This window comes from Acinonyx jubatus, chromosome B3 (assembly GCF_027475565.1).
Source record: "Acinonyx jubatus isolate Ajub_Pintada_27869175 chromosome B3, VMU_Ajub_asm_v1.0, whole genome shotgun sequence".
Lineage (NCBI taxonomy): Eukaryota > Metazoa > Chordata > Mammalia > Carnivora > Felidae > Acinonyx > Acinonyx jubatus.
Genome location: NC_069386.1, coordinates 36,059,248 through 36,078,857, shown reverse-complemented (window position 1 = coordinate 36,078,857; position 19,610 = coordinate 36,059,248). Strand labels below are relative to the sequence as shown.

The window sequence follows — 19,610 nt, the reverse complement described above, 5'->3', positions numbered from 1 at the left end:
TTAGCTCCACCTTGATCTTTGAGTGTTCCGGGTCTTGACCGCGAGGAAGGGATTAGATGCCGTTGGGGAGTAAGAAATGAATTTCTCGAGCACCCACTGTGTGCCGGCCGTGGGGCATACATGGATGGAATGGGAGGGAAACTTTGGGAGAAATGTGAGGTTTACCTCCTACCCAAGAAAGGACCGATGCTCTCGGAAGAGTCCGAACTGGCAAGACCAGAAAGCCACCTACTACCACCATCGCAGAGAATAACACTCATAGTTATTAGCATCATTAGCATCAACCGCCATTTACTCAGAGCTCCCCATGTGGCGTGCACTGTACCAAGGGCTCCAGGACGTTACTCCTTTAATCCTCACGACAGCCTTTGGGGGCGGGGGGTGGCTCGGCTGCTCTTCCCCCTTTCACGCAGGGGAACTGAGCCTTGGAGGGGGGTAGAGACGGACATTCAGTTACGGGCAGAGTTATATGTGGATCCTGAGAAACTTAACAGAAGACCATGGAGGAGGGGAAGGGGGGCAGTTACGGAGAGGGAAGGAGGCAAACCATAAGAGACCCTTAAATACTGAGAAGAAACTGAGGGGGAATCGGGGGTGGGGGAGAGGGGAAAGCAGGTGACGGGCATGGAGGAGGGCACCTGTTGGGATGAGCACTGGGTGTTGCGTGGAAACCAGTTTGGCAATAAATTATATATAAATATAATAATAATAATAAATAAATAAATGAACATTAAAAAAAATTTTTTTTAAAGAATTCAGACCAAGCTGGGGTGGGAGGGGGGTGGGTGCAGAACCCATGCTGAGCGGAGAAGAAGTTAAGGAGCTGAGAACCCAAGCTCCACCCCACAGACGTGACGCGGGCCAGAGGGGTGGGACTCCTCAGGGCCACCCTTCTTTGACAGACGTGGAACTGAAATCCAGAGCAGGTGACGCCAGCCTGAGTCTTTGCACCACCCCGCCAGCCTCTGGTATCCGACCTGATGCTGACTCATGCAGGCAAAGGGCTGTTGCATGTTAGGAGGAGAAGGAAGGGACGAGAGCCGAGAGGCAGGGGGAGTGGAGGCGGAGGTTGGCCCTGTTAGAAGGAGCCCTGGGTGAAGCAAGTTATCGAGAAGTGACCCCGTGAGTCCCCTGTGCTCCCTGGGCTCCTGGTCCCAGGGTTCTCTTGCTCCACAGCACCTGACCTGGCTTCCTCTGGCGGCTGTGACAAATCACCACAAACAGTGGCTTACAGCTCTCTCTCAGCTCTGGAGGCTCTGAGAGAGAACCCTTCCTCGCCTCTTCCAGCTTCTGATGGCTGCTGGCTTCCTTGGCTGGGAGCCACATCCTCCAGTCTCTGCCTCTGGAGTCACATCACCTTCTCCTCTGTGTGTCTGTATCTCTCACCTCTTACAAGGATGCTCGCCGTGACCTTTAGGTGATCCAGGGGAGTTAAGGACCCCATATCACAGATTCCAGGGACTAAGGCATGGACATATCTTTTGGGGGCCCCCATTGAGCCTACTACGGTTTCCTAGTATCCAGCAGCCGTGGCTTAGCAGCTTTCTCTGTCCCTGCAAGGAGGCAAACTGCAAAAACCACAGAGTGAACCGAGTGGTGTTCCTGGGAAACATGAAGCGACTGCTCACGACAGGGGTCTCCAGGTGGAACACGAGACAAATCGCCCTCTGGGACCAGGTCAGCCACGGGGAGGCCAGGCGATGACACGAAAGAGTTGTAGTCCTGGGGGCTGTGCTGGGGTCGGGGAAGGTAAGGGGCCGTCCTGCCTGGACATAAGCTGATATGGGCCTTCTTCCCTGCAGGAGGACCTATCCATGCCCCTGATCGAGGAGGAAATTGATGGGCTGTCGGGCCTCCTGTTCCCCTTCTACGATGCTGACACCCACATGCTCTACCTGGCTGGAAAGGTAGTCGAAGATTGGGGGGTGGGGAGCGCTGGGGCAGCCTGTTGGGAGACCCCCCGCCCCCACCATTGTGCCCCCCGCTCCTGCCCTACCCCCTGAGGAGAGCCAGGCTAACCTCTCTGGTCGTCTCTCTCACTCTCTTCGATCAAAACCCGCCCTCAGGTCTGACACTCATTCTTACTGAAGTGTCAGTGACTGACAGTTCCCTCCGAGGTGCACTGGGGTGGGGTGGACACCGGGATAAGGCTCAGAGCCTGAAGTGTAGAGCACAGTGACTAATGACGGCCTTCGAAGCACCTGCCGGGAGCTTTTTGGCAAACATGGCCTCGTCTATCACAAACACTGTCTACACGCACACACCGCCTCCACCCCATCACCCCGTAAGTCCCCTGTGACGACCGGCCACGGGTCTAGAGGCCAGGTCTCCCTGGTCTTCGGACCACCGCTGAGGCTTTCTGCAGCAGACCCCCGGGACCGGGGCCTGCTCAGCCCAGCCCACCCCCGCCCCCACTTTCCTCACCTCCCTCTCTCCCTGCCCCCAGGGAGATGGAAACATCCGGTACTACGAGATCAGCACTGAGAAGCCCTTCTTGAGTTACCTCATGGAGTTCCGCTCCCCAGCCCCGCAGAAAGGCCTAGGTAAGGGGGTCCAGAGGCTTCCATGGCTGTTATGCTATAGAACAAGAGACTGGATGTTTGGTTCATGGGTCACCCCTGCCTTTAAATGAAAATCAGAGTCAGAAGCCCACAGCTCATGGGCAGTCAGAACCTGCACATGCTGCCCCTGGGAAGGTCCGCCTGCCCTTCTTCGCCAGCCTGTCACCACCCACCTGACTGACTGTCATTCCATGGTGCCTGACATCCTCCATCACCTCTGGTCATCAGCGGCCCACACAGGCTTCATTCCCATTTGCAGATGGGGATACTGGCGCTCCAAGTGGCTCTGAACTCTTGTAAGGTGGTTGAAAAACTAAAGGTCAGAGAAAAGTCTGGGTCCAGACACTTTCCTGAAGCCTTTAGGAAGCCAGGACCCCAGTCTCCAGGAGCAGCTCTGTCCCTGCCTGAGAGGACAGGAGGAAGTCCCAGGGTGTCCCCATCCCTGCACCCCCAGGCTCCCCAGCCTCTAAGCAAATCCTTCAGAGGGTCCCGAATTGATGGAGCGTAGTGAGTTCTTCACACCCCCCGTTCTACCACCGCTAAAGTCTTACAGCAAAAGTTTTATTCCTCTCAACTGGCATTGCATATGATTCAGCAATTTCCTGTTTGGGGTCAGAATCAGCCCGTTGGAAGAAGTTTCTTCGGGGGCCCCGTTCCCTCCTTACCTCGGAGCCCGAGTCTGGCTTGTTCCCTCTGGGGATCCGGTGCTACGGATACGGCCTGAGAGCCAGCTTCCAGACCATCAGTGCCCACCTGAGAGCCCACCTCAGTGACTGGCAACAAGATGGCGGCCCTGAGACAGGCCCAGTGACCATTCCATTGACTTCACTCCTCCCCGACTCTGGCGTCTCCTCCTCCTCCTCACTGTCGCCTCTTGGTCAAGTAGAATACAAAGCATCCTGGACAGTAGAGTCAGACCTAGGTCGATGTTCTGGCTCAAATGTATAGCTCACCCTTCTGAGGCTCAGTTTCCCCATCTGTAAAATAGGGAAAAATCAAGCCTACCTTTCAGGGCTATTGTAAAGCTCAGATGGAGAGCACCTGGCCGGACACCTGGCTCCTCCCGCCCTTTCACACCGTCGTTCAACAAACACTTCCTGGGGATCAGCCGTGTGGCAGCCTTTAGACTCAGTGGGAAACAGCCTTCCTCTTGGGATCTCACATTCCACTGAAGGGAGACAGACAGTCAACACCTAAGGAAGGAAAATACTGGATGGTAGTAAGGTCTAGGCAGAGAATCAACTGAGGCAATAGAACAGGGAGCGACTGGGGGCTATTTTCGACCAGGTAGTCAAGGAAGGCCTCGCCGTGGAGGTGACCTTTTAGGCCGAGATCCGAAAAGCAGGAAAAAGGAAGAGTAGGACCAGCAGGAGGGATCATCGATGCAAAGTCCCTGGGGCAGGAATGAGCCTGGCATATTCTAGAAACAGAACGGAGGTCCGGGTGACTAAGCGTGGACTCTGTGACATGGCAGAAGATGGGGACAGGAGCTTAGGGCAGGGGCCGGATGCCATGAGACGGGTTAGAAAGGTGTAATCACGAGGGGTCTTCGGAGAAACAGAGCTGCTGGCTTCCTGGAGACCCAGGAAAGCTGGAGGTGACGTTCGGTCCACGTCCGAAGATCTGAGAACCAGGAGAGCTGATGGTGTGAATCCCAGCCTAAGGACAGGAGAAGGTGACAGGAGCTGTCCCAGCTCAAACAATGAGGCAGGAACAAAAGGGGTGACCTCCTCCCTCCTCTGCCTTTTGTTGTATTCGGACCCTCAACGGATTGGAAGGGGAGGGCAATCCTCTTTCCTGAGCCCACTGATACATACAGCCATCCGTCACACAGGGGAAGGAGTTTGGGTTTTACTGGGAACCCACTGGAGGCCTTTCTTTGTCTTAAGCAGGCGGGTGGGAGATGGGACAGCATGACGCAATCTGAAATGTTAGTCCAAGATTGCTCTGGCTTCTGTAGGGAGACCGGATTTTGAAAGGACAGGAGGGAGGCAGAGAGACTGGTTTGGAGGCCACTGTGGACTTCTAGCCAAGAAACGATGGTAACTAAGGAGGCGGCAGGAAAAGGATGGTAACTAAGGAGGAGGCGGGAAGATGGGGAGAAGATGAATCCAGGTGTTTCGGAAGTCGAGTCAGCAGGACTTGAGGAGGAGAGAGGGACCAAGGAGAACTGTCTCTCCTCGCCCGCGTCACCTGCGGCCACTGCAAAGCATCTGCCATGAGCCAGGCACCTTTCACAGGTTCAGAGTGGCTGGGTAACTCACCCCGGGCAGGTCACCTAGATCCTGCATGGCAGAGCCAGAATTCAAAACCAGCCCTACTGGCCCTAAATCCCACCTGGGTACCATGATAGTACTTCCCTGCGGCTCCTAGAATTCCTGTATCTGGAAGAGCAGACCTCCATTCCAGTCAAGGAGAGCCACAACCTTAAGTCCTGTTCACGTCACGGAAGAAGAGACTAACATCCCCTGCGCTCATGAGGGTGGCAGGCAGTCAATGAGCCTCTTCTGGCCCAATCCCCTGACCATCTCGTGAAGGGTCATACTGTTCTCCTCTAACCTGCCAAGGAACCTGAAGCCTGAGGCAGTGATCTACCCAAGACCTTCCCAACCAGAAAGAGGGGCAGAGTCAGGACTCAGAACCAAAGCTTGTGTTCCTAACCCCACACCGCACTGCTTCCTCGGTGGGCATCGGGTAGAGGCAGCCGTTAGGAACGCTGTGGCGAGTGGGGACACACGGATAATACATGCACCAGGCATGCGCACCCTGTCAGTCCTAGATACACAACTCGACAGCAGTGTCGGGCTCTAGGGTGCGTGGAGAAAGGGTTCTCTCTCCTTTGTTCTCTCTGAGGACCAGAAACACAGAGGCTTAGGGGAGCTAGTTTATTTTAGGTGACAGGCTCAGGGCACCTGGGTGGCTCAGGGGGTTGAGCATCCGACTTCGGCCCAGGTCATGACCTCATGGTTCGTGGGTTCGAACCCCACATAGGGCTTTGTGCTGACAATACAGAGCCCGCTTCGCATTCTCTGTTTTCCTGTCTCTGCCCCTCCCCAGCTCTCCCTCTCTCTCTCTCTCTCTCTCTCTCTCTCTCTCATAAATAAATAAACCTTTTTTAAAAACCTTAAAAAAAGAAACAAAAAAGGTGACAGGCTCTGTGGCTCTGCCCCAGCCATACTCTGTGACCTGGGGCAAGCCCCTTCCCCTAGACCCTTAGGAGTTTCATCTATAAAAAGAATGGAATAGACTAAACTATCCCAACAGCCCCTTCCAGTTATAAAAGGCCCCATTTCTAAAGCATGCACCCTGGTGAGGTAGGACTGGCTTATTTGAGACGTTACTACTTAGAGACAGGGTCTGACTCAAGAAGTCCCCGGTCCACCTGCTGCCCTCAGCATAGAGCATTGCCTCCAGACCTAAGTGCTCAAGGACACTCTTGATCAAGGACATCGGGGAGGAGGGGTGCTGACGGGGATCCCTGGCACCCCATGGAGCCACGTGTGCCTGTCCACAGGGGTCATGCCCAAGCACGGGCTGGATGTGTCGGCTTGCGAGGTGTTCCGCTTCTACAAGCTGGTGACTCTCAAGGGCCTGATTGAGCCCATCTCCATGATCGTACCCCGGAGGGTGAGTGGGGCCATGCTGAGCTCCAAAGGGACCCCCCGCATTGAATCCTAGCTGGCTCGCCATGGACTGCAAGCCTGAGGAGCCCAGAAGAAGGTCCTGTGGACTGGGGTCTTCAGGCCCAATCTGGGGTGGGAGTTGGGGGCCGTTCTAGGGTGGGGTCAGTCTGGCTTGCTAACGAATGCAGGGTGGGGATACCACAGGGGAGACACCTGAGTGCAAAGGCTTGGAGGCGGGACGGCGGGAGCTGGGCGGGAGGTCAGCGAGAACCGGCTGCTGAACAGCAGGGGTTGTCTCAGCGGCCCCTATGTGTCCACTCTTCTGCTCCCCTCACTGCAGTCGGATTCCTACCAGGAAGACATTTACCCCATGACGCCAGGCACGGAGCCAGCTCTGACCCCTGATGAATGGCTGGGGGGCATCAACCGAGGTACCGTGCGGGTGGGCTTCCCGGAAGAGGCTTCGAGAACTGCAGCTTTTGCCTTCACTCGAGTTCACCCATTTCCCCTTTGCATGGCCTCTGCTCGACTCCCCCACGCTCAGCCAGCTGCCAAGGATGGTGTGAATGAAAAGCACCATCACTCGACACTCGACCAACCTGCCAGTGTGAACGTTTCCCTTGCCTTTCGTAGATCCCGTGCTCATGTCTTTGAAGGAAGGCTATAAGAAGTCCTCAAAAATGGTATTTAAGGCTCCCATCAAAGAAAAGAAGAGCGTTGTGGTCAATGGAATAGATTTATTAGAGAATGTCCCACCCAGGACAGAGAACGAGGTAAGGAATATAAGTTATTACCTCCACAGGTCCTAGAAGAGCGAGACCTTTACATTTCAATTATGGGCTGCAGGCCTTTAAGCCGACTCCATCTGGGGCATTTTTCTTTCTGTGACAAATGCCATAAGTAGCCTGCTATTGGCTTCCGTTGCCTCTGACCCCAGTAAATAGAGGCCGGGATGTGGTAGCGATATTGATGCCCCACCCCCAGCCGTCGCATTCACTAGCCCACACAGTTCCGTGGCTCATGAATCCGTTTCGGAACGTCGCTGTCATTTGCTGTTCCGGGAGTTATAAATTCCTGGCTAACAGAGGAAAGCCTGGCCTCAGGCATTACGGCGCGGCCTTCCTCCCTGGCACCGCGGCAGCGACGGGGTCTGACAATTTCCTGTTTGGCGGGGAAGAGGCTGTGTTTATGAAAGTACTCTCTGTATCATTTAGAAGGAGGGCAGGTCATCCAGGGACAGCCATAGTTGGGTCTTACCCATGCCCCCCGAAGGCTTCTCCTTTCAACGGTAACCCCAGTCCCTGGTGTCAATACCAGGGACTGAGTTCAGCCCAGCCAGGGTTCACAGATGGCTGCCCTGTGCCAGGCACGTGGCTCGATGCCACTGGAGTAGAGATGACTACTTGGACTCCACTGCATTTGATTCCGGGCTTGGCCGTTTCCTGGCTGTGCCTGAGCAAGTTTTCTGACCTTTCTTGTGGTAAAATGGGGATATGAAATGTGGTGAGCATTAAAGAGGTATTTTCTAAGACTCTAGCACTCTTCCTAGCCCATATTCAGTGCTCAATGAGGCTAACTGTATCAGGTATCTATTGCTGTGTCAAACATCACCCCAAAACTTAATTCTTAAACCCACAAACCTTTATTATCTCATAGTATCTCATAATGGACGCCCATGGCTCAAGGTCTGTCATGAGGCCGTGTGGTTAAACTGTCAGCTGGGCTGCTGTCACATCTGAAGGCTCAGCTGTGAAAGGAGCTGCTTCTGAGTTCATTCGCATGGTTGCTGGAAGGACGCATTCGCTCACAGGTTGTTGGACAGAGGGTTTCGGTTCCTCGTGGGCTATCAGCCAGAGGCCTCCCTCAGGTCCTTACCGTATGGACCTCTCCGTAGGGCAGCTCACAGCGTGGCAGCTGGTATCCCTCGGAGTGAGCAAGAGAAGGTGTCCAAGATGGAAGTCATGGTTTTTTTGAAAATGACAGACCATCACTTCTGCCGTTTTCTATTCATTTGAAGCAAGTTACTAGGCCCAGTCCACCCTTGAGGGGAGGGGATAACACAGCGGTCATCTTGGAGGTTTCTTGTCACACCAACTTAACGATCATCACTATTATTTGTCAAACGAAGACTATTCCTGACCTCTGGGACCTCACAGTCCTGAAGGGAAATTTGAAAGACAGACTGACAATTGCTATAAGATATGTTTCGTACCATTGTAGGGGGATGTTCCGATTCCTAGGGTTGGGTGGAATCATGGGACAAATGAGATTTGCTTCAAAATAATCCCTGGAGGCAGCGGGACAGGTGAATTGGGTAGGAGTAGAGATGAAGCAAAAATGGTCACGTGTTATTTCTTGAAACCAGTTGATGAGTTCTTGGAGGCTCATAGTGTGGTTCTTTCCACCCTAGTATATATTTGGCATTTTCCACTTAAAAAAAAAAAAAAAAACACTTTTTAAGCACACTGAGAAGGTAGAGGTAAGAGAGTTGCTGCGATAGTCCAGGTGGGCCATAACAAGAGCCTGAGGTCGGTTCTGGTACCCAGCGTGGAAGAGGCAGGGGTGAGCAGCCGTGAAATCAAGTAACATTGAGCTACGACTGATTTGTATGAACCAAAACCGACCTGGAGGAAAGTTTTCAAGGGTCTCTGAGCAGGCGACACAGATGCCACAACCTGCACTAAAGCTCGTGAACCTTCCTTATTGTGAAGAAACTCGCTCAGAGCCTGCTGACTCTGGGTTTACCCACAATTTTAACCACCGCCGCCGATTGGGATCAACCGGCTAGACATTTAGGCTGTAAATGGTGGACACAGTGGTCTAAGTGTGAAGAGAAACTGGAAGTGTGGCACAGAAGACTTACGGTTATACGCCTCTGAATGTTACTAAAATTCATTTTACCCAATCTTACTAAAATTCGCTGTTGCTAATTGTACACTTAAAATGAGTGGCATTTATGGTATGTGAATTACACCTCAGTACGGCTGTTTTTTCTTCTAAACGAAACCTGACCAAAAGGTTAGGCAAAGAATATTCAAGAACTTGGAAGCCACAGGAGTGTGTGGAATCATTTAGCACAGGGGCAAAGAGCACATCATCCCTCTGAACAGATGTAACCAGTACCGATTTGATTTAAAAAGAAAAAAAAAAAAAGTCACTTAAAGAAAGAATCATAGGGGCGCCTGGGTGGCTCAGCTGATTAAGCGTCCGACTTCGGCTTAGGTCCAGATCCCACGGTTCACGAGTTCGAGCCCCTCATCGGGCTCTGTGCTGACAGCTCGGAGCCTGGAGCCTGCTTCAGATTCTGTCTCCCTCTCCTTGCCCCTCCCCCACTTCACACTCTGTCTCTCTGTCTCTCAAAAATAAATAAAGATTGCGGGCGCCTGGGTGGCTCAGTCGGTTGAGCGTCCGACTTTGGCTCAGGTCATGATCTCACAGCTTGTGAGTTCGAGCCCCGCATCGGGCTCTGCTGACAGCTCGGAGCCTGGGGCCTGCTTCTGCTCGCATGTCTCCCTCTCTCTCTGCCCCTAACCCACTCGCATTCTGTCTCTGTCTCTCTCAAAAATAAACATTAAAAATTGAAAGAAAGAAAAAGAAAGAAAGATTAAAAAAAAAAAAAAGACTTTTAGAAAGGTTCCCTTTCAGGGGAATCTGAAAGCCAGTGCCTGGCTGGCTTAGTGGATAGAACATATGATTCTTAATCTCAGCGTCGTGAGTTCAAGCCCCACGTTGCGCTTGAAACCTACTTAAAAAATAATAATAATATGGGGCACCTGGGTGCCTCAGTCAGTTAAGCGTCTGACTTCAGCTCAGGTCACGACGCCACAGTTCACAAGTTCAAGTCCCGCATCGGGCTCTGTGCTGTCAGTGCAGAGCCCGATTCAGATCCTCTGTCTCCCTCTCTCTCTCTGCCCCTCCCCGCTGGCTTTCTCTCTCTGTCTCAAAACTGAATAAACATTTAAAAATTAATAATAATAAAGGTCCCCGTTCCAAATGACAAGTAAGAGTATTATGTCTGCCCCCCTAAAAGGGTGAGCTTGAGATATTTGGGAAAGGGGCCCATGTGGACTCTCTCATACCTCCCCAAGGGAAGTAGGAGCCATGAGCTGGGTCCAGAGAAGGACATGCTGCAGGGCCAAGAGCCTCCGGGGACTAAAGTGGGGGCAGGGGAGGCCTGGGAGAGAAGGGCAGAGGCTGACGGGGAACAGGGGCAGGCACGATACCCACTCAGGAAATTGCCTTCTCACCTGCTCTCTCCCGGCCGCCCTGGCCCCTCTCTTCCTCCACCCCAGCTCCTCCGAATGTTCTTCCGGCAGCAGGATGAGATCCGGCGGTTGAAAGAAGAGCTGGCCCAGAAGGACATCCGCATTCGGCAGCTGCAGCTGGAACTGAAAAACTTGCGCAACAGCCCCAAGAACTGTTAGCTCGCCAGCTGGGCTGCCTTCTAAGCTGACCTCCGATCTCTCCGTGGTTTCTACTCGTCCCTTAACTTCCCCTTCTCCGGTGACCCCAGGGACATAGCCGGGACTGGAGCTGGGGACAGCCTGAGGACCCCACCTGCCGCCTCCAGGACTGGAAGCTGACCTTTGATCTCTTGACCTCATGCTAATAAAGTCCCCAGCCTCTCCTGGAGACCCACCCTTTGGCGGCCACCCCAGGAGCCAGCTTCTCCCCTGCGGGGCAAAGAGCACGGGCTCCCTGAGGGGTGTCCTCAATGGACCAGGGAGCAGAGGGGGAGGCCAGGACCCCCAGTACTCACAGAACTTGAACTTTTGTCGCCGGGACATCTCGGCACTCCCCGCTGGGGCTCCCAACATCCCCGCTGGACTGCACAGAAAGGGCTGGATTACAGGCATCAGCTGTTTTGCCTCCCCTCCCCGCACCTCCCTTTCTTCCCCGGCAGCCAGCCCCACAAGGCTCACTCACCTGACAAGGGTTGCAAGCAGCCCGGCTCCTTTCTGTCTCTCGCCCCCTCTCTCTTGTCTTCAGGGAATTAAGAGGATTGCTCGCCAAGGCCATAATGACCCCTTGCCTTCCCATGATTCTCTTCAAAGCTCTTGGAACACCCTTCTCCCATTTAACTTGTGAGGTAGGCAGGGTAGAGAATAGTGTCCCTGTTTCACAAAGGACAGAACTGAGGGTTGCAATGGGGAAGTGACTTACTAAGTCACCCGGAAGGTCAACAGCTGGCCCAGGACCAGGACCCAGTGTATCCAGACTCCGGGCCAGGGCCCTTCCCAGTGGCTCCCACAGGGGCTTCACCAGTGCCCAGGTCTCTGTGGAGAATGAGAACCGGAAGCCACTGCTCCCGTCTGCCCAACACTAGTAATGCCAATGTGTCACACTGCCTAGTTGAGGCCCTCCACACTCAGTGCCCCTCTACCCTCCTGGCCCCCACCTTCTGCTCTCACTCCCCAGGTGACTCCCTCAGATGAGGCCTCTTCCTCCTGGAAGCTGAGGCTGAGGAGGGTGGAACTCGGCCCTGGGGAAGGCAGAGCAGGGGTCTGACCACTTGAGGGCTGCTCCACGTGTGCCCCTCACCGCTTGTGTCTCAGCCACTTTCAGCCTTACACTTGTAGAACGACCACAGCCCCTCGCGTCCGTATAGCACTTTAAAGTTTACACAGGTCTTTGACACGTAGGGTCTCAGTTGAGCCTCACATCCGCTCCAAGAAGTAGGGAGCATCCTCCCTCCATTTTGCAGATGAGGAAACAGGAGTGGCCCAAGGTCACGAAACTCTTTGAGACGCCATATTTCCTTTGGTCTTCTACACATTTTCTTTTTTCTTCCCTTGTTTTCTCCCTTCATTGCCCACTACCCACCGAGTCTATAAACACTGCTCTCAGAAAAGTCACAGTCTGGGGGTGAGATCTGGCCTGCGGCGGAGGGGGGGTCAAGAAACGGGTGTCCACTCCTCTCTCGTTAGCATTATGCCCCCACACCTGCTTGTCCCTTGGCCACCCTGCAGCACATCCATCCACAGAGGCCAGGGCTCCCTAAGCGCCACCCCCACAGGTGACCTGGGCCGGGAAAGCCCCACCCCTTGGGCTTTTCCTCCAAGAACCCTCCACCCTCTCCGCCAGCTAAAGCAGGGTCTCCTCGCCCTCCACCCCCTGCAGCTAGACAGTGTCCCCTCTCATCTCCTCACACTTCTTGACCGTTTTTTTCTTCCCCGGTGACCTTTGTGGTCTTTTGTGATTATTTATGCTGCCTCCCAAGGATAGAATTGAAATAAAATGTTTTCAACTTCTCACACCCGGGCACGACCATCTCATTTAACTCCAGTGGCTCCTGCCCTTGGTCACCATGGTATCTTGATGGTCCGCTTCCCAGCCACAGCTCCTTGCCTTTCTGGAACAACGAGCCACGTCTGTATCTACAGATATAATGTGACACTTTTGTTCGTCTACAGCAAGGCTTCTGAAGCAGCACTAACTGACATTTGGGGCCAGATAATTCTTTTCTGCGAGGGCCGTCCTATTCACTGTAAGATATTTAGCAGGACCCGTCAGATGCCATAGCAACCCCTCCCCAGTGGTAATGAACAAAAATGTCTCCAGATATGACCCAGTGTCCCCTAGGATGTGAACATCACCCCCAGTTGAGAATCACTGTTCTCCAGATACACGGTAAGCATCCGCTCTGGATGAAGCCCTGTGTTGAGGCTGGGGGACACCGATGTCTTACACTGCAAGGATGCCTTCCAGTTTACAAAGCAGCCCTAGCTGCTATGGTCTAATATCATTTCCATTTTCAAGAAGAGCTGTCAAATCCAGAGCAATGACACGTTCAAGGTCATTCAGCTGGTATAGTAGGGAAGACACAGATCTTCTGAGCCCGGAGCCAGAAGACGCACATGCTTCCGGTCCGCCAGCCAGGCTCAGCATCGAGCAGAATCTGTTCTGAGAGGAGGGCCGGGGACCCATCATGAGACAAGGGGAGAAGGGCGGGAGCCGCCAGGCCTCTGGGAGACACTGTCTCACCAAGCCAGGATTGTCACGGAGCAGAGTAGTCAGGCAGCTAAGTGGAGAGACGTGTAGCAGTGTGGATGCCATAGGGAACTCAGAAGAGCCACAGGAAAGCAAGGAAAGTCTTAGAAAAGAGGGCTGGAGAGGAAATGGCAAAGGGCTGCAGAGAAGCATTGGGCAGGATGCCGGGGACTGGCGGGGTGGTCCAAGCCCAGATCTGCCTCTGACGGGCTGTGCGACATTGAGTAATTTGCTACCCCTCTCTGGACCTCACTCTCTCTTTCTATAAAATGAGGGAATAGGACAATTTTAGGGTTCCTTCCCGGTCTAACACTTAAGTTTCCATTATGCCAGCAGTCGAGAGAATGGGACAAATCTCCAAGAGCCCCTGGCATCCAGCATAAGTAGTGCAAACAAGAAATATGTCAGCAGAAGAAAAACAGCAGAACAGTATCATGTGCAGATTTGGGTGCAGGAAAGCACTTTTGCTAAACATGAGTTTGAAGAAAGACACCCTAGAGTTTCTGCTCTAGATCAATTCACGAAGTCCTGGGCTTGGAAAAAATATCAAGGTCACCGTGAGTTACCGAGAGTTCCGTCTCCTGGCTGGGATATGCTGAGGAGGATACATTCTACCTTGACCAAGACATCACCCTCCCTGGGTCCAAGGGAGCAGGAGAACGGACAAGGAGATCTGTCTCATGTGTGCCTCTATCCCACCGAATCCCCAATTCTGAGCCTAACTGGACGGCTCTTTAATCACTACTTATCATGGGAAATTGTCCAAGGTCAGGGTCAGATGTGATTTCCCCCACCCCTCCCCAAGTAGCCCGTTTTCCCAATTGCATTGTTGAACAGCCCATCACTTTCTCATTGGTTGTCTTTATATCCTTCAGGTCTTCATATACTAGAAAATACTCCGTGCCTGGTCTGTTACACTGATCCCTCTCGCCAGTTACGGCCTCGCCCACCACATTGCTTTGATAACCGTAACAATGTAGGACAGGGTCTTTGAACATGGTTTCTACTGCCGTGTTCCCCACCATGTGCCTGCTCCCTTCTTTTCTCCAGGTGAGGACATCTTAGGCTGGCCTCCCTTCTCTTCCACGGAGAGGTCCCTCCTGGACATGCCTAGAAGCCCTTGTCCTGCCCCGCCCCCCCAGGCACCTGCTTGAATTTTCAAGCGTCTAACACATGCCGAGTAGCTGAATTTACTCAGTCCTGGGCTCTGGAAACCCAACAACAGGAAAGAACCAGGCCTGCCCTTAAGGGCTCAACCAGCGGTCAATCTGTGGGCATCATGTCACCCAGTGGGACACAGAGCCCCTGGAGGCTGGAATGAGCTTCACCTTCTGCTGGCTTCCGTGTGGGGTAGGCGGTTGTTTGGGGATTTGTTGTCTCCTGGGTTCTCTTCCAGCCAGATTCCTAAGATCCCAAGATGGGCTTGGGGCATTTTTAGACTCTCTTCTGGCACAGAGCAAACTTCCCAGGTTGCCAGTGGACCGTGTGGGATGTGGGAGCTTCTTCACTGTGGGAAATGACTTCATATTGAAAACATTCCCGCCACAAGGCTCCTGCTTCTCAGCCTTACTGCTGGGAAGGGCTGCACGCACAGACAGGGGCTGCCCGGAGCAGGAGCAGACACTTAACCTCCACCACAGGAAGCATTACCAGATCCTTTTCCTCCAAAGGGCGTGTGGAGCAGGGAGGGGAAGTGGGCCCTGTCTGGGATGTTGGCAGAAGCTCTCTGTTCTCTGTGCATGTGTGTTTCTATTTGGAAACAACCTGCAGCCCGTCTTTCTTTGGAATTTTAATTCGGTAACAAACACAAATGGGTCAGCCTTACTTGACAAAGGGGAGGTCAGGTCTGAGCGGTTCTACAAAGCTCCTGGCCCAGAGCCCCTCCCGTAAACGTGGCTGCCGCATTGCCTGCTGTCCCCCATTAGCACATAGTCCCTTCGGGTTAAGCATTGCCCCTTGCCAGAGCCCTCTGCATATACATATGCATCCTGGGGCTGGGATGTTAGTATGAGTAGGGTTAACGGGCCCAGTGAGGGAAACGGGGCAGTGAAAAGGGTCAGGCCTCAAGTGGGAGGAGGGCGGTGGGGACCCTGTGGACAGAGATTTGGGATTTCAAGGTCACAGCGATTAAGGCAAGATTCCAAGACCAGAAAGAGTCTGCTGGGAGCTTGAATCCAGCCAGCAGGTGGCAGTTGATGGCCTTCCTATCAGGCCCATTTTTCCTGAGCTGGGTCCCTTCTGCCACCTCCCACGCCACCCCGGAATTAATGACCCAACCATGGGCACCAGGACTTCATGGCAAAGCAGGCACACGAAAGAGCCAGGATCTGAAACGCCCCCAAGTACAGGAGAAGGGAGGCTGGGAAGAGCAGCCTGGCCGCCGCCCTGCCCCAGCTCAGCTGCCGCCAAGAAGCATCCAGAGGAGGGCGCTCACCACACCTCCTTCCTCTGAGGTGGCCTGCCCAGAGTAGCTGGGAAGAAGCTGGATCCAGGTTCCCGTCCCAGCCCAGCCCAGCCCTTGACCTAGTCTGCGACCTTGAGCCGCTTTTTCCTCACCACCCCCTTCCCTTAGGGACAAAGACAGGGAGGGCCTGGAGAGTCTTCAATTCAATGAGGCTTGGGGCTGAGGAGGCGGCTGAAGAGCTGGGGAGGAGGCACAGGGTAGGGAAGAAAAGGCGGGGAGGGAGGAGCAGGGGTTCAGGCCAGACCTCTGCTGCCCGGTAGTTCCAGCCCAGCCCAGCCCTGGGGCCCACCAGCGCCAGCCCCGTGTGGTCTCCAGGAAGTTACCGATGAGAGTGACAGGAGCGGCCTGGGGCACAGGAAGAAGGGTCGCAGCCAGACCACGGAAACCCTAAACCCCTGCTCTGGGCGTCTGGACTCCACTGGCTGCAACCAGGAGCCAAGGAAGGAATGGAAGCAGGAATGGACGCGTCCCTCTGGCTGCTGGGCTGCCCCGAGGGGAAAGAATCAGAGAGCAGCCCTGAAGCAGGGAGTGGGGGCCTGGTAGGCCAGTGGTCCAGGGGTACTGTGGTGGGGGTGCTGGGGCAACAGTCAGGGCAGGCTTCACATCTTTGGTCAGGGGGGCAGGGCGGGAGGAGGGGGAGAAGGGGATGGGGGGAAAGGGGAGAGTGAGGTGTTAGAACACCACCCAGGAATGGAACCAGAGCTGGGGGTCGGGGGAGAGGAGCCACCCTCTGACAGACCACAGATGGGGCCCTCCACAGAGGGTGGCACCTCCTTTAAACCAGCACCACCCAATGGGGGACCTAGGACAGCATGGCTGCACCCAGCTTAACAGGTGTCCTTTGCGTTAATTCAGTTCTTTTTTAATATCTGCCTTTTTCCACAATAAACCTTTTTTTTCTTTTTTTTTCAATAAGAGAGGAAGTGTTTTTTAGCTTAAAGGTATTTTAAACACATGTAAGAGCCTAGGATTTGCCACCAACTGTTTTTCCTTGGGATGAAACCTCAGGCTTGTAATGTTCGGTCCCCCAGGTAAGGTCGCTGGGGCTTTTCCTACCGCATCACCACTGTTCCTCTGGACCGGAAGAGGTTGTTCACGTGAGGAGCTGGATGGGGTGAGGAGACTTAGGTCGGGCCGGGTGTTATTTCTGTTGGACGCTTGAGAGGTAGGGTCCTCACAGGAGGCTCCCAGCTGCCTGCCACGGAGAGGCACGGCTCACACGGACGCCTGTAGGAAGTAAAAGAGGCAGCAGATTTTCACCAAGCCTTGGCTCAGCCTTCCCTGGATCCCCTTGATGCTGACTTGGCCTTTCTTGATCCCTCTAGGTCTGGTGCCACCCACTGACCTCCTCCCACTCGACCCCAGGTGTCCCCAATCCCTAATCTAGCCTATGGAGAAGCGGGCTACGCCGGCTGTCTTCACCTAACTTCCCTGTGCGGGGCATAAACCTTATGACCCGGCATCGAGCCCTTTCTCTTCCAATCAAAAGTCTCGGCTTTCAAGGGTCTTGACTCTATCGTGAATTTTTGAAAATTGGCTTGGAAACTCAAACGCTGAGTATTGACCATTTCTTTCTTTATGCATTCCTGCTGTCACAATCCTGACCTTCCCTTGGAGAATGTATACCTCAGGCTGGGGGGGGAGGGGAGGGGAGGTATATCAAGCAGAGGCTGCTTTTAGGCAATAGGTTTGAGCAAGGCTGAAAGGCCCACGGTGATCACCGAGCTGAATGCGGAAAAGATCGTGAAGTGACCCACCTCGAAACGCCCTGACCAATTACCACCAGGCACAGTTCCTAAGATTACCAATAAAGGGAGTATGTCCCAGTCCCATGCTCCCTCATTCTGCCCTGTAACAATAGCCCCTCACCACTGCTTCCTCTCAGAGAGTCTCTCCTTCGCTGTCCTGCCCCCTCCCTTGCAGTGTATTCAAGAAACTTCTATCTCTTTTGTTCTGCCTTGGGTGAATCCTTCCACCGGCACAACCAGTCCCCTTCCAGTTGGGACACCCCATATTCGGTGCCCCCCCCCAATCTGATCAAAGCACCGCACTCATCCGGGACTGCAAAATCACCGACTGATTTCCAAGATCTACCCTCTCCGCCCCCTACAGCGTGCACGCGTGTGTGAACGCACACGTATATAATAACTGGATTGTTAAGATGGCCAGAAAGATTAAGATCATACAGAATTGGGAGAAATGTAATTAACGATATGAAACTGGAGAACAGTGTCTTTTTGCTAATTTCCAGTGAACACCCGCTGGACAGTGACATTACATTAGGTGCCAGTGATATAAAACCGACTGAGACACACAAGTCCCTGGCCTTGGGTTTACTGAGGGATGCAGACGTGTCCATGAGTAATTATAATTCAGTGTCATAACTACTATCCCAGAGCCGTATAGAGGAGCGATCGAAACACAGAAGACAGACCTCATGGTGATAGGTAACCTGAGCTCTATTTTTTATTTACGGAGATACGATTTACATATAACATTGTGTAAATTTAAGGGATACACACCGCAGCGTTAGCTGATACCTCCATCACGCCACAGAATTGTCATTCTTTTTGGTGCTGAGAGCATTTAAGATCTAGTCTGGGAGTCCCTGGGTGGCTCAGTCAGTTAAGCATCCGACTCTTGGTCATGATCAGGTCACAATCTCAGGGTTTGTGAGTGTGAGCCCCGCATCGGGCTCCAAGCTGATCCTGTAGATCCTGCTTGGGAGTTTCTCTCCCTATTTGCCCCTCCCTGGTGTGCATGCGCACACATTCTTGTTCTCTCTCTCTCTCAAAAATAAACATTTTTTAAAAAGACCTAGTTGGTTAGCAGTTTCGGAGTATATAATACAGTATTGTATTACAACATATTGTAGGACCACATTGTATGCAATTTCACGGTATAATACAGTGATTATAATCATTATTCTACACAATAGATCCCCAAACTTATTTATCTCCTAGTTGCAAGTTTGTAACCTTTGGCCGACATCTCTGCAGTCCCCTACCTGCCAGCCTCCAGGAACCACCATTCTACTCTCTGTTTCTAGTAAGTTCAGCATTTTTAGATTCCACCCAGGAGTGATAATCATACAGTATTTGTCTTCCCTGTCTGGGTTATCTCACTTAGCATAAGGCCCTCAAGGTCCATCTATGCTGTTGCAAATGGCAGGATTTACCTCCTTCTAGGAACCTGAGCTGTTGAAGTGAAGGCAGTTTCCACTAGAGAAGAGAGAGAGGCATTCCAGCCAGGGAACAGCATGTGCAAAGTCACAGAGGGGAAACGACTGGCATCTGGCAGGGGAATTACAAAGGACCTGGAGTTGCTGAAGCCACGGAGAAGGCTGGTGAGCTGCAGATCGTCTGCACAGGGCCTTATACTCAGGCTATTTATTTGAAATGCACTTTTAAGCAATGGAAAACCTCAGGAGGTTTTTAAGCATCAGGACGGTCAGTCAGATGAAATCTGCATTCAAGAAAAAACCGGTGGGGAGGGGGGGCGGTGAAAGAGAGAGAAAGTCTAAAGGCAAGGAGGCTGGTGAGAAGCTTCTGGGAGTTCCAAGTATGCTTGAGAATCAGGAGCAGTCGAGAGGGAGCTGGGCTCAGCGTACAACCAAATTCCACACTGTGTGGTGGAGATTAGATTAAAGGGATTATTCTTAGTGGGCCATGATATCAATTTGGTGGGTTGCAACCAGCATTTTTTTTAATGTTTATTTATTCTTGAGAGAGAAAGAGAGAGAGAGAGAGAGAGAGAGAGAAAGACAAAGCGTGAGCAGAGGAGGGGAAAAGAGAGAAGGAGACACAGAATCTAAAGCAGGCTCCAGGCTCCGAGCTGTCAGCACAGAGCCTGAGGCGGGGCTTGAACTCACAAGCTGTGAGATCATGACCTGAGCCGAAGTTGGATGCTTAACCGACTGAGCACCCAGGTAAGGGTAAGTATCTGTGTGCAGAACTTTTGGAAGTAGTGTAC

At 53.0% G+C, this 19,610-nt stretch overlaps 1 protein-coding gene across 2 annotated transcripts in view; it reads left to right on the top strand.

The window, feature by feature from the left end:
• The window catches only part of CORO2B (coronin 2B), a 133,409-nt gene extending 120,971 nt beyond the window's left edge, over nt 1-12,438 (top strand). For both annotated transcript variants that reach the window (XM_027067627.2, XM_027067626.2), the window contains 7 exons: nt 1,561-1,677; nt 1,803-1,907; nt 2,447-2,543; nt 6,076-6,188; nt 6,525-6,615; nt 6,818-6,957; nt 10,477-12,438. In XM_027067627.2, coding sequence (XP_026923428.1) covers nt 1,561-1,677; nt 1,803-1,907; nt 2,447-2,543; nt 6,076-6,188; nt 6,525-6,615; nt 6,818-6,957; nt 10,477-10,608 — 795 coding nt within the window. In that variant the 3' untranslated portion in view covers nt 10,609-12,438. The remainder of the gene's footprint in view (nt 1-1,560; nt 1,678-1,802; nt 1,908-2,446; nt 2,544-6,075; nt 6,189-6,524; nt 6,616-6,817; nt 6,958-10,476) is intronic.
• The last annotated feature ends 7,172 nt before the right edge of the window (nt 12,439-19,610 follow it).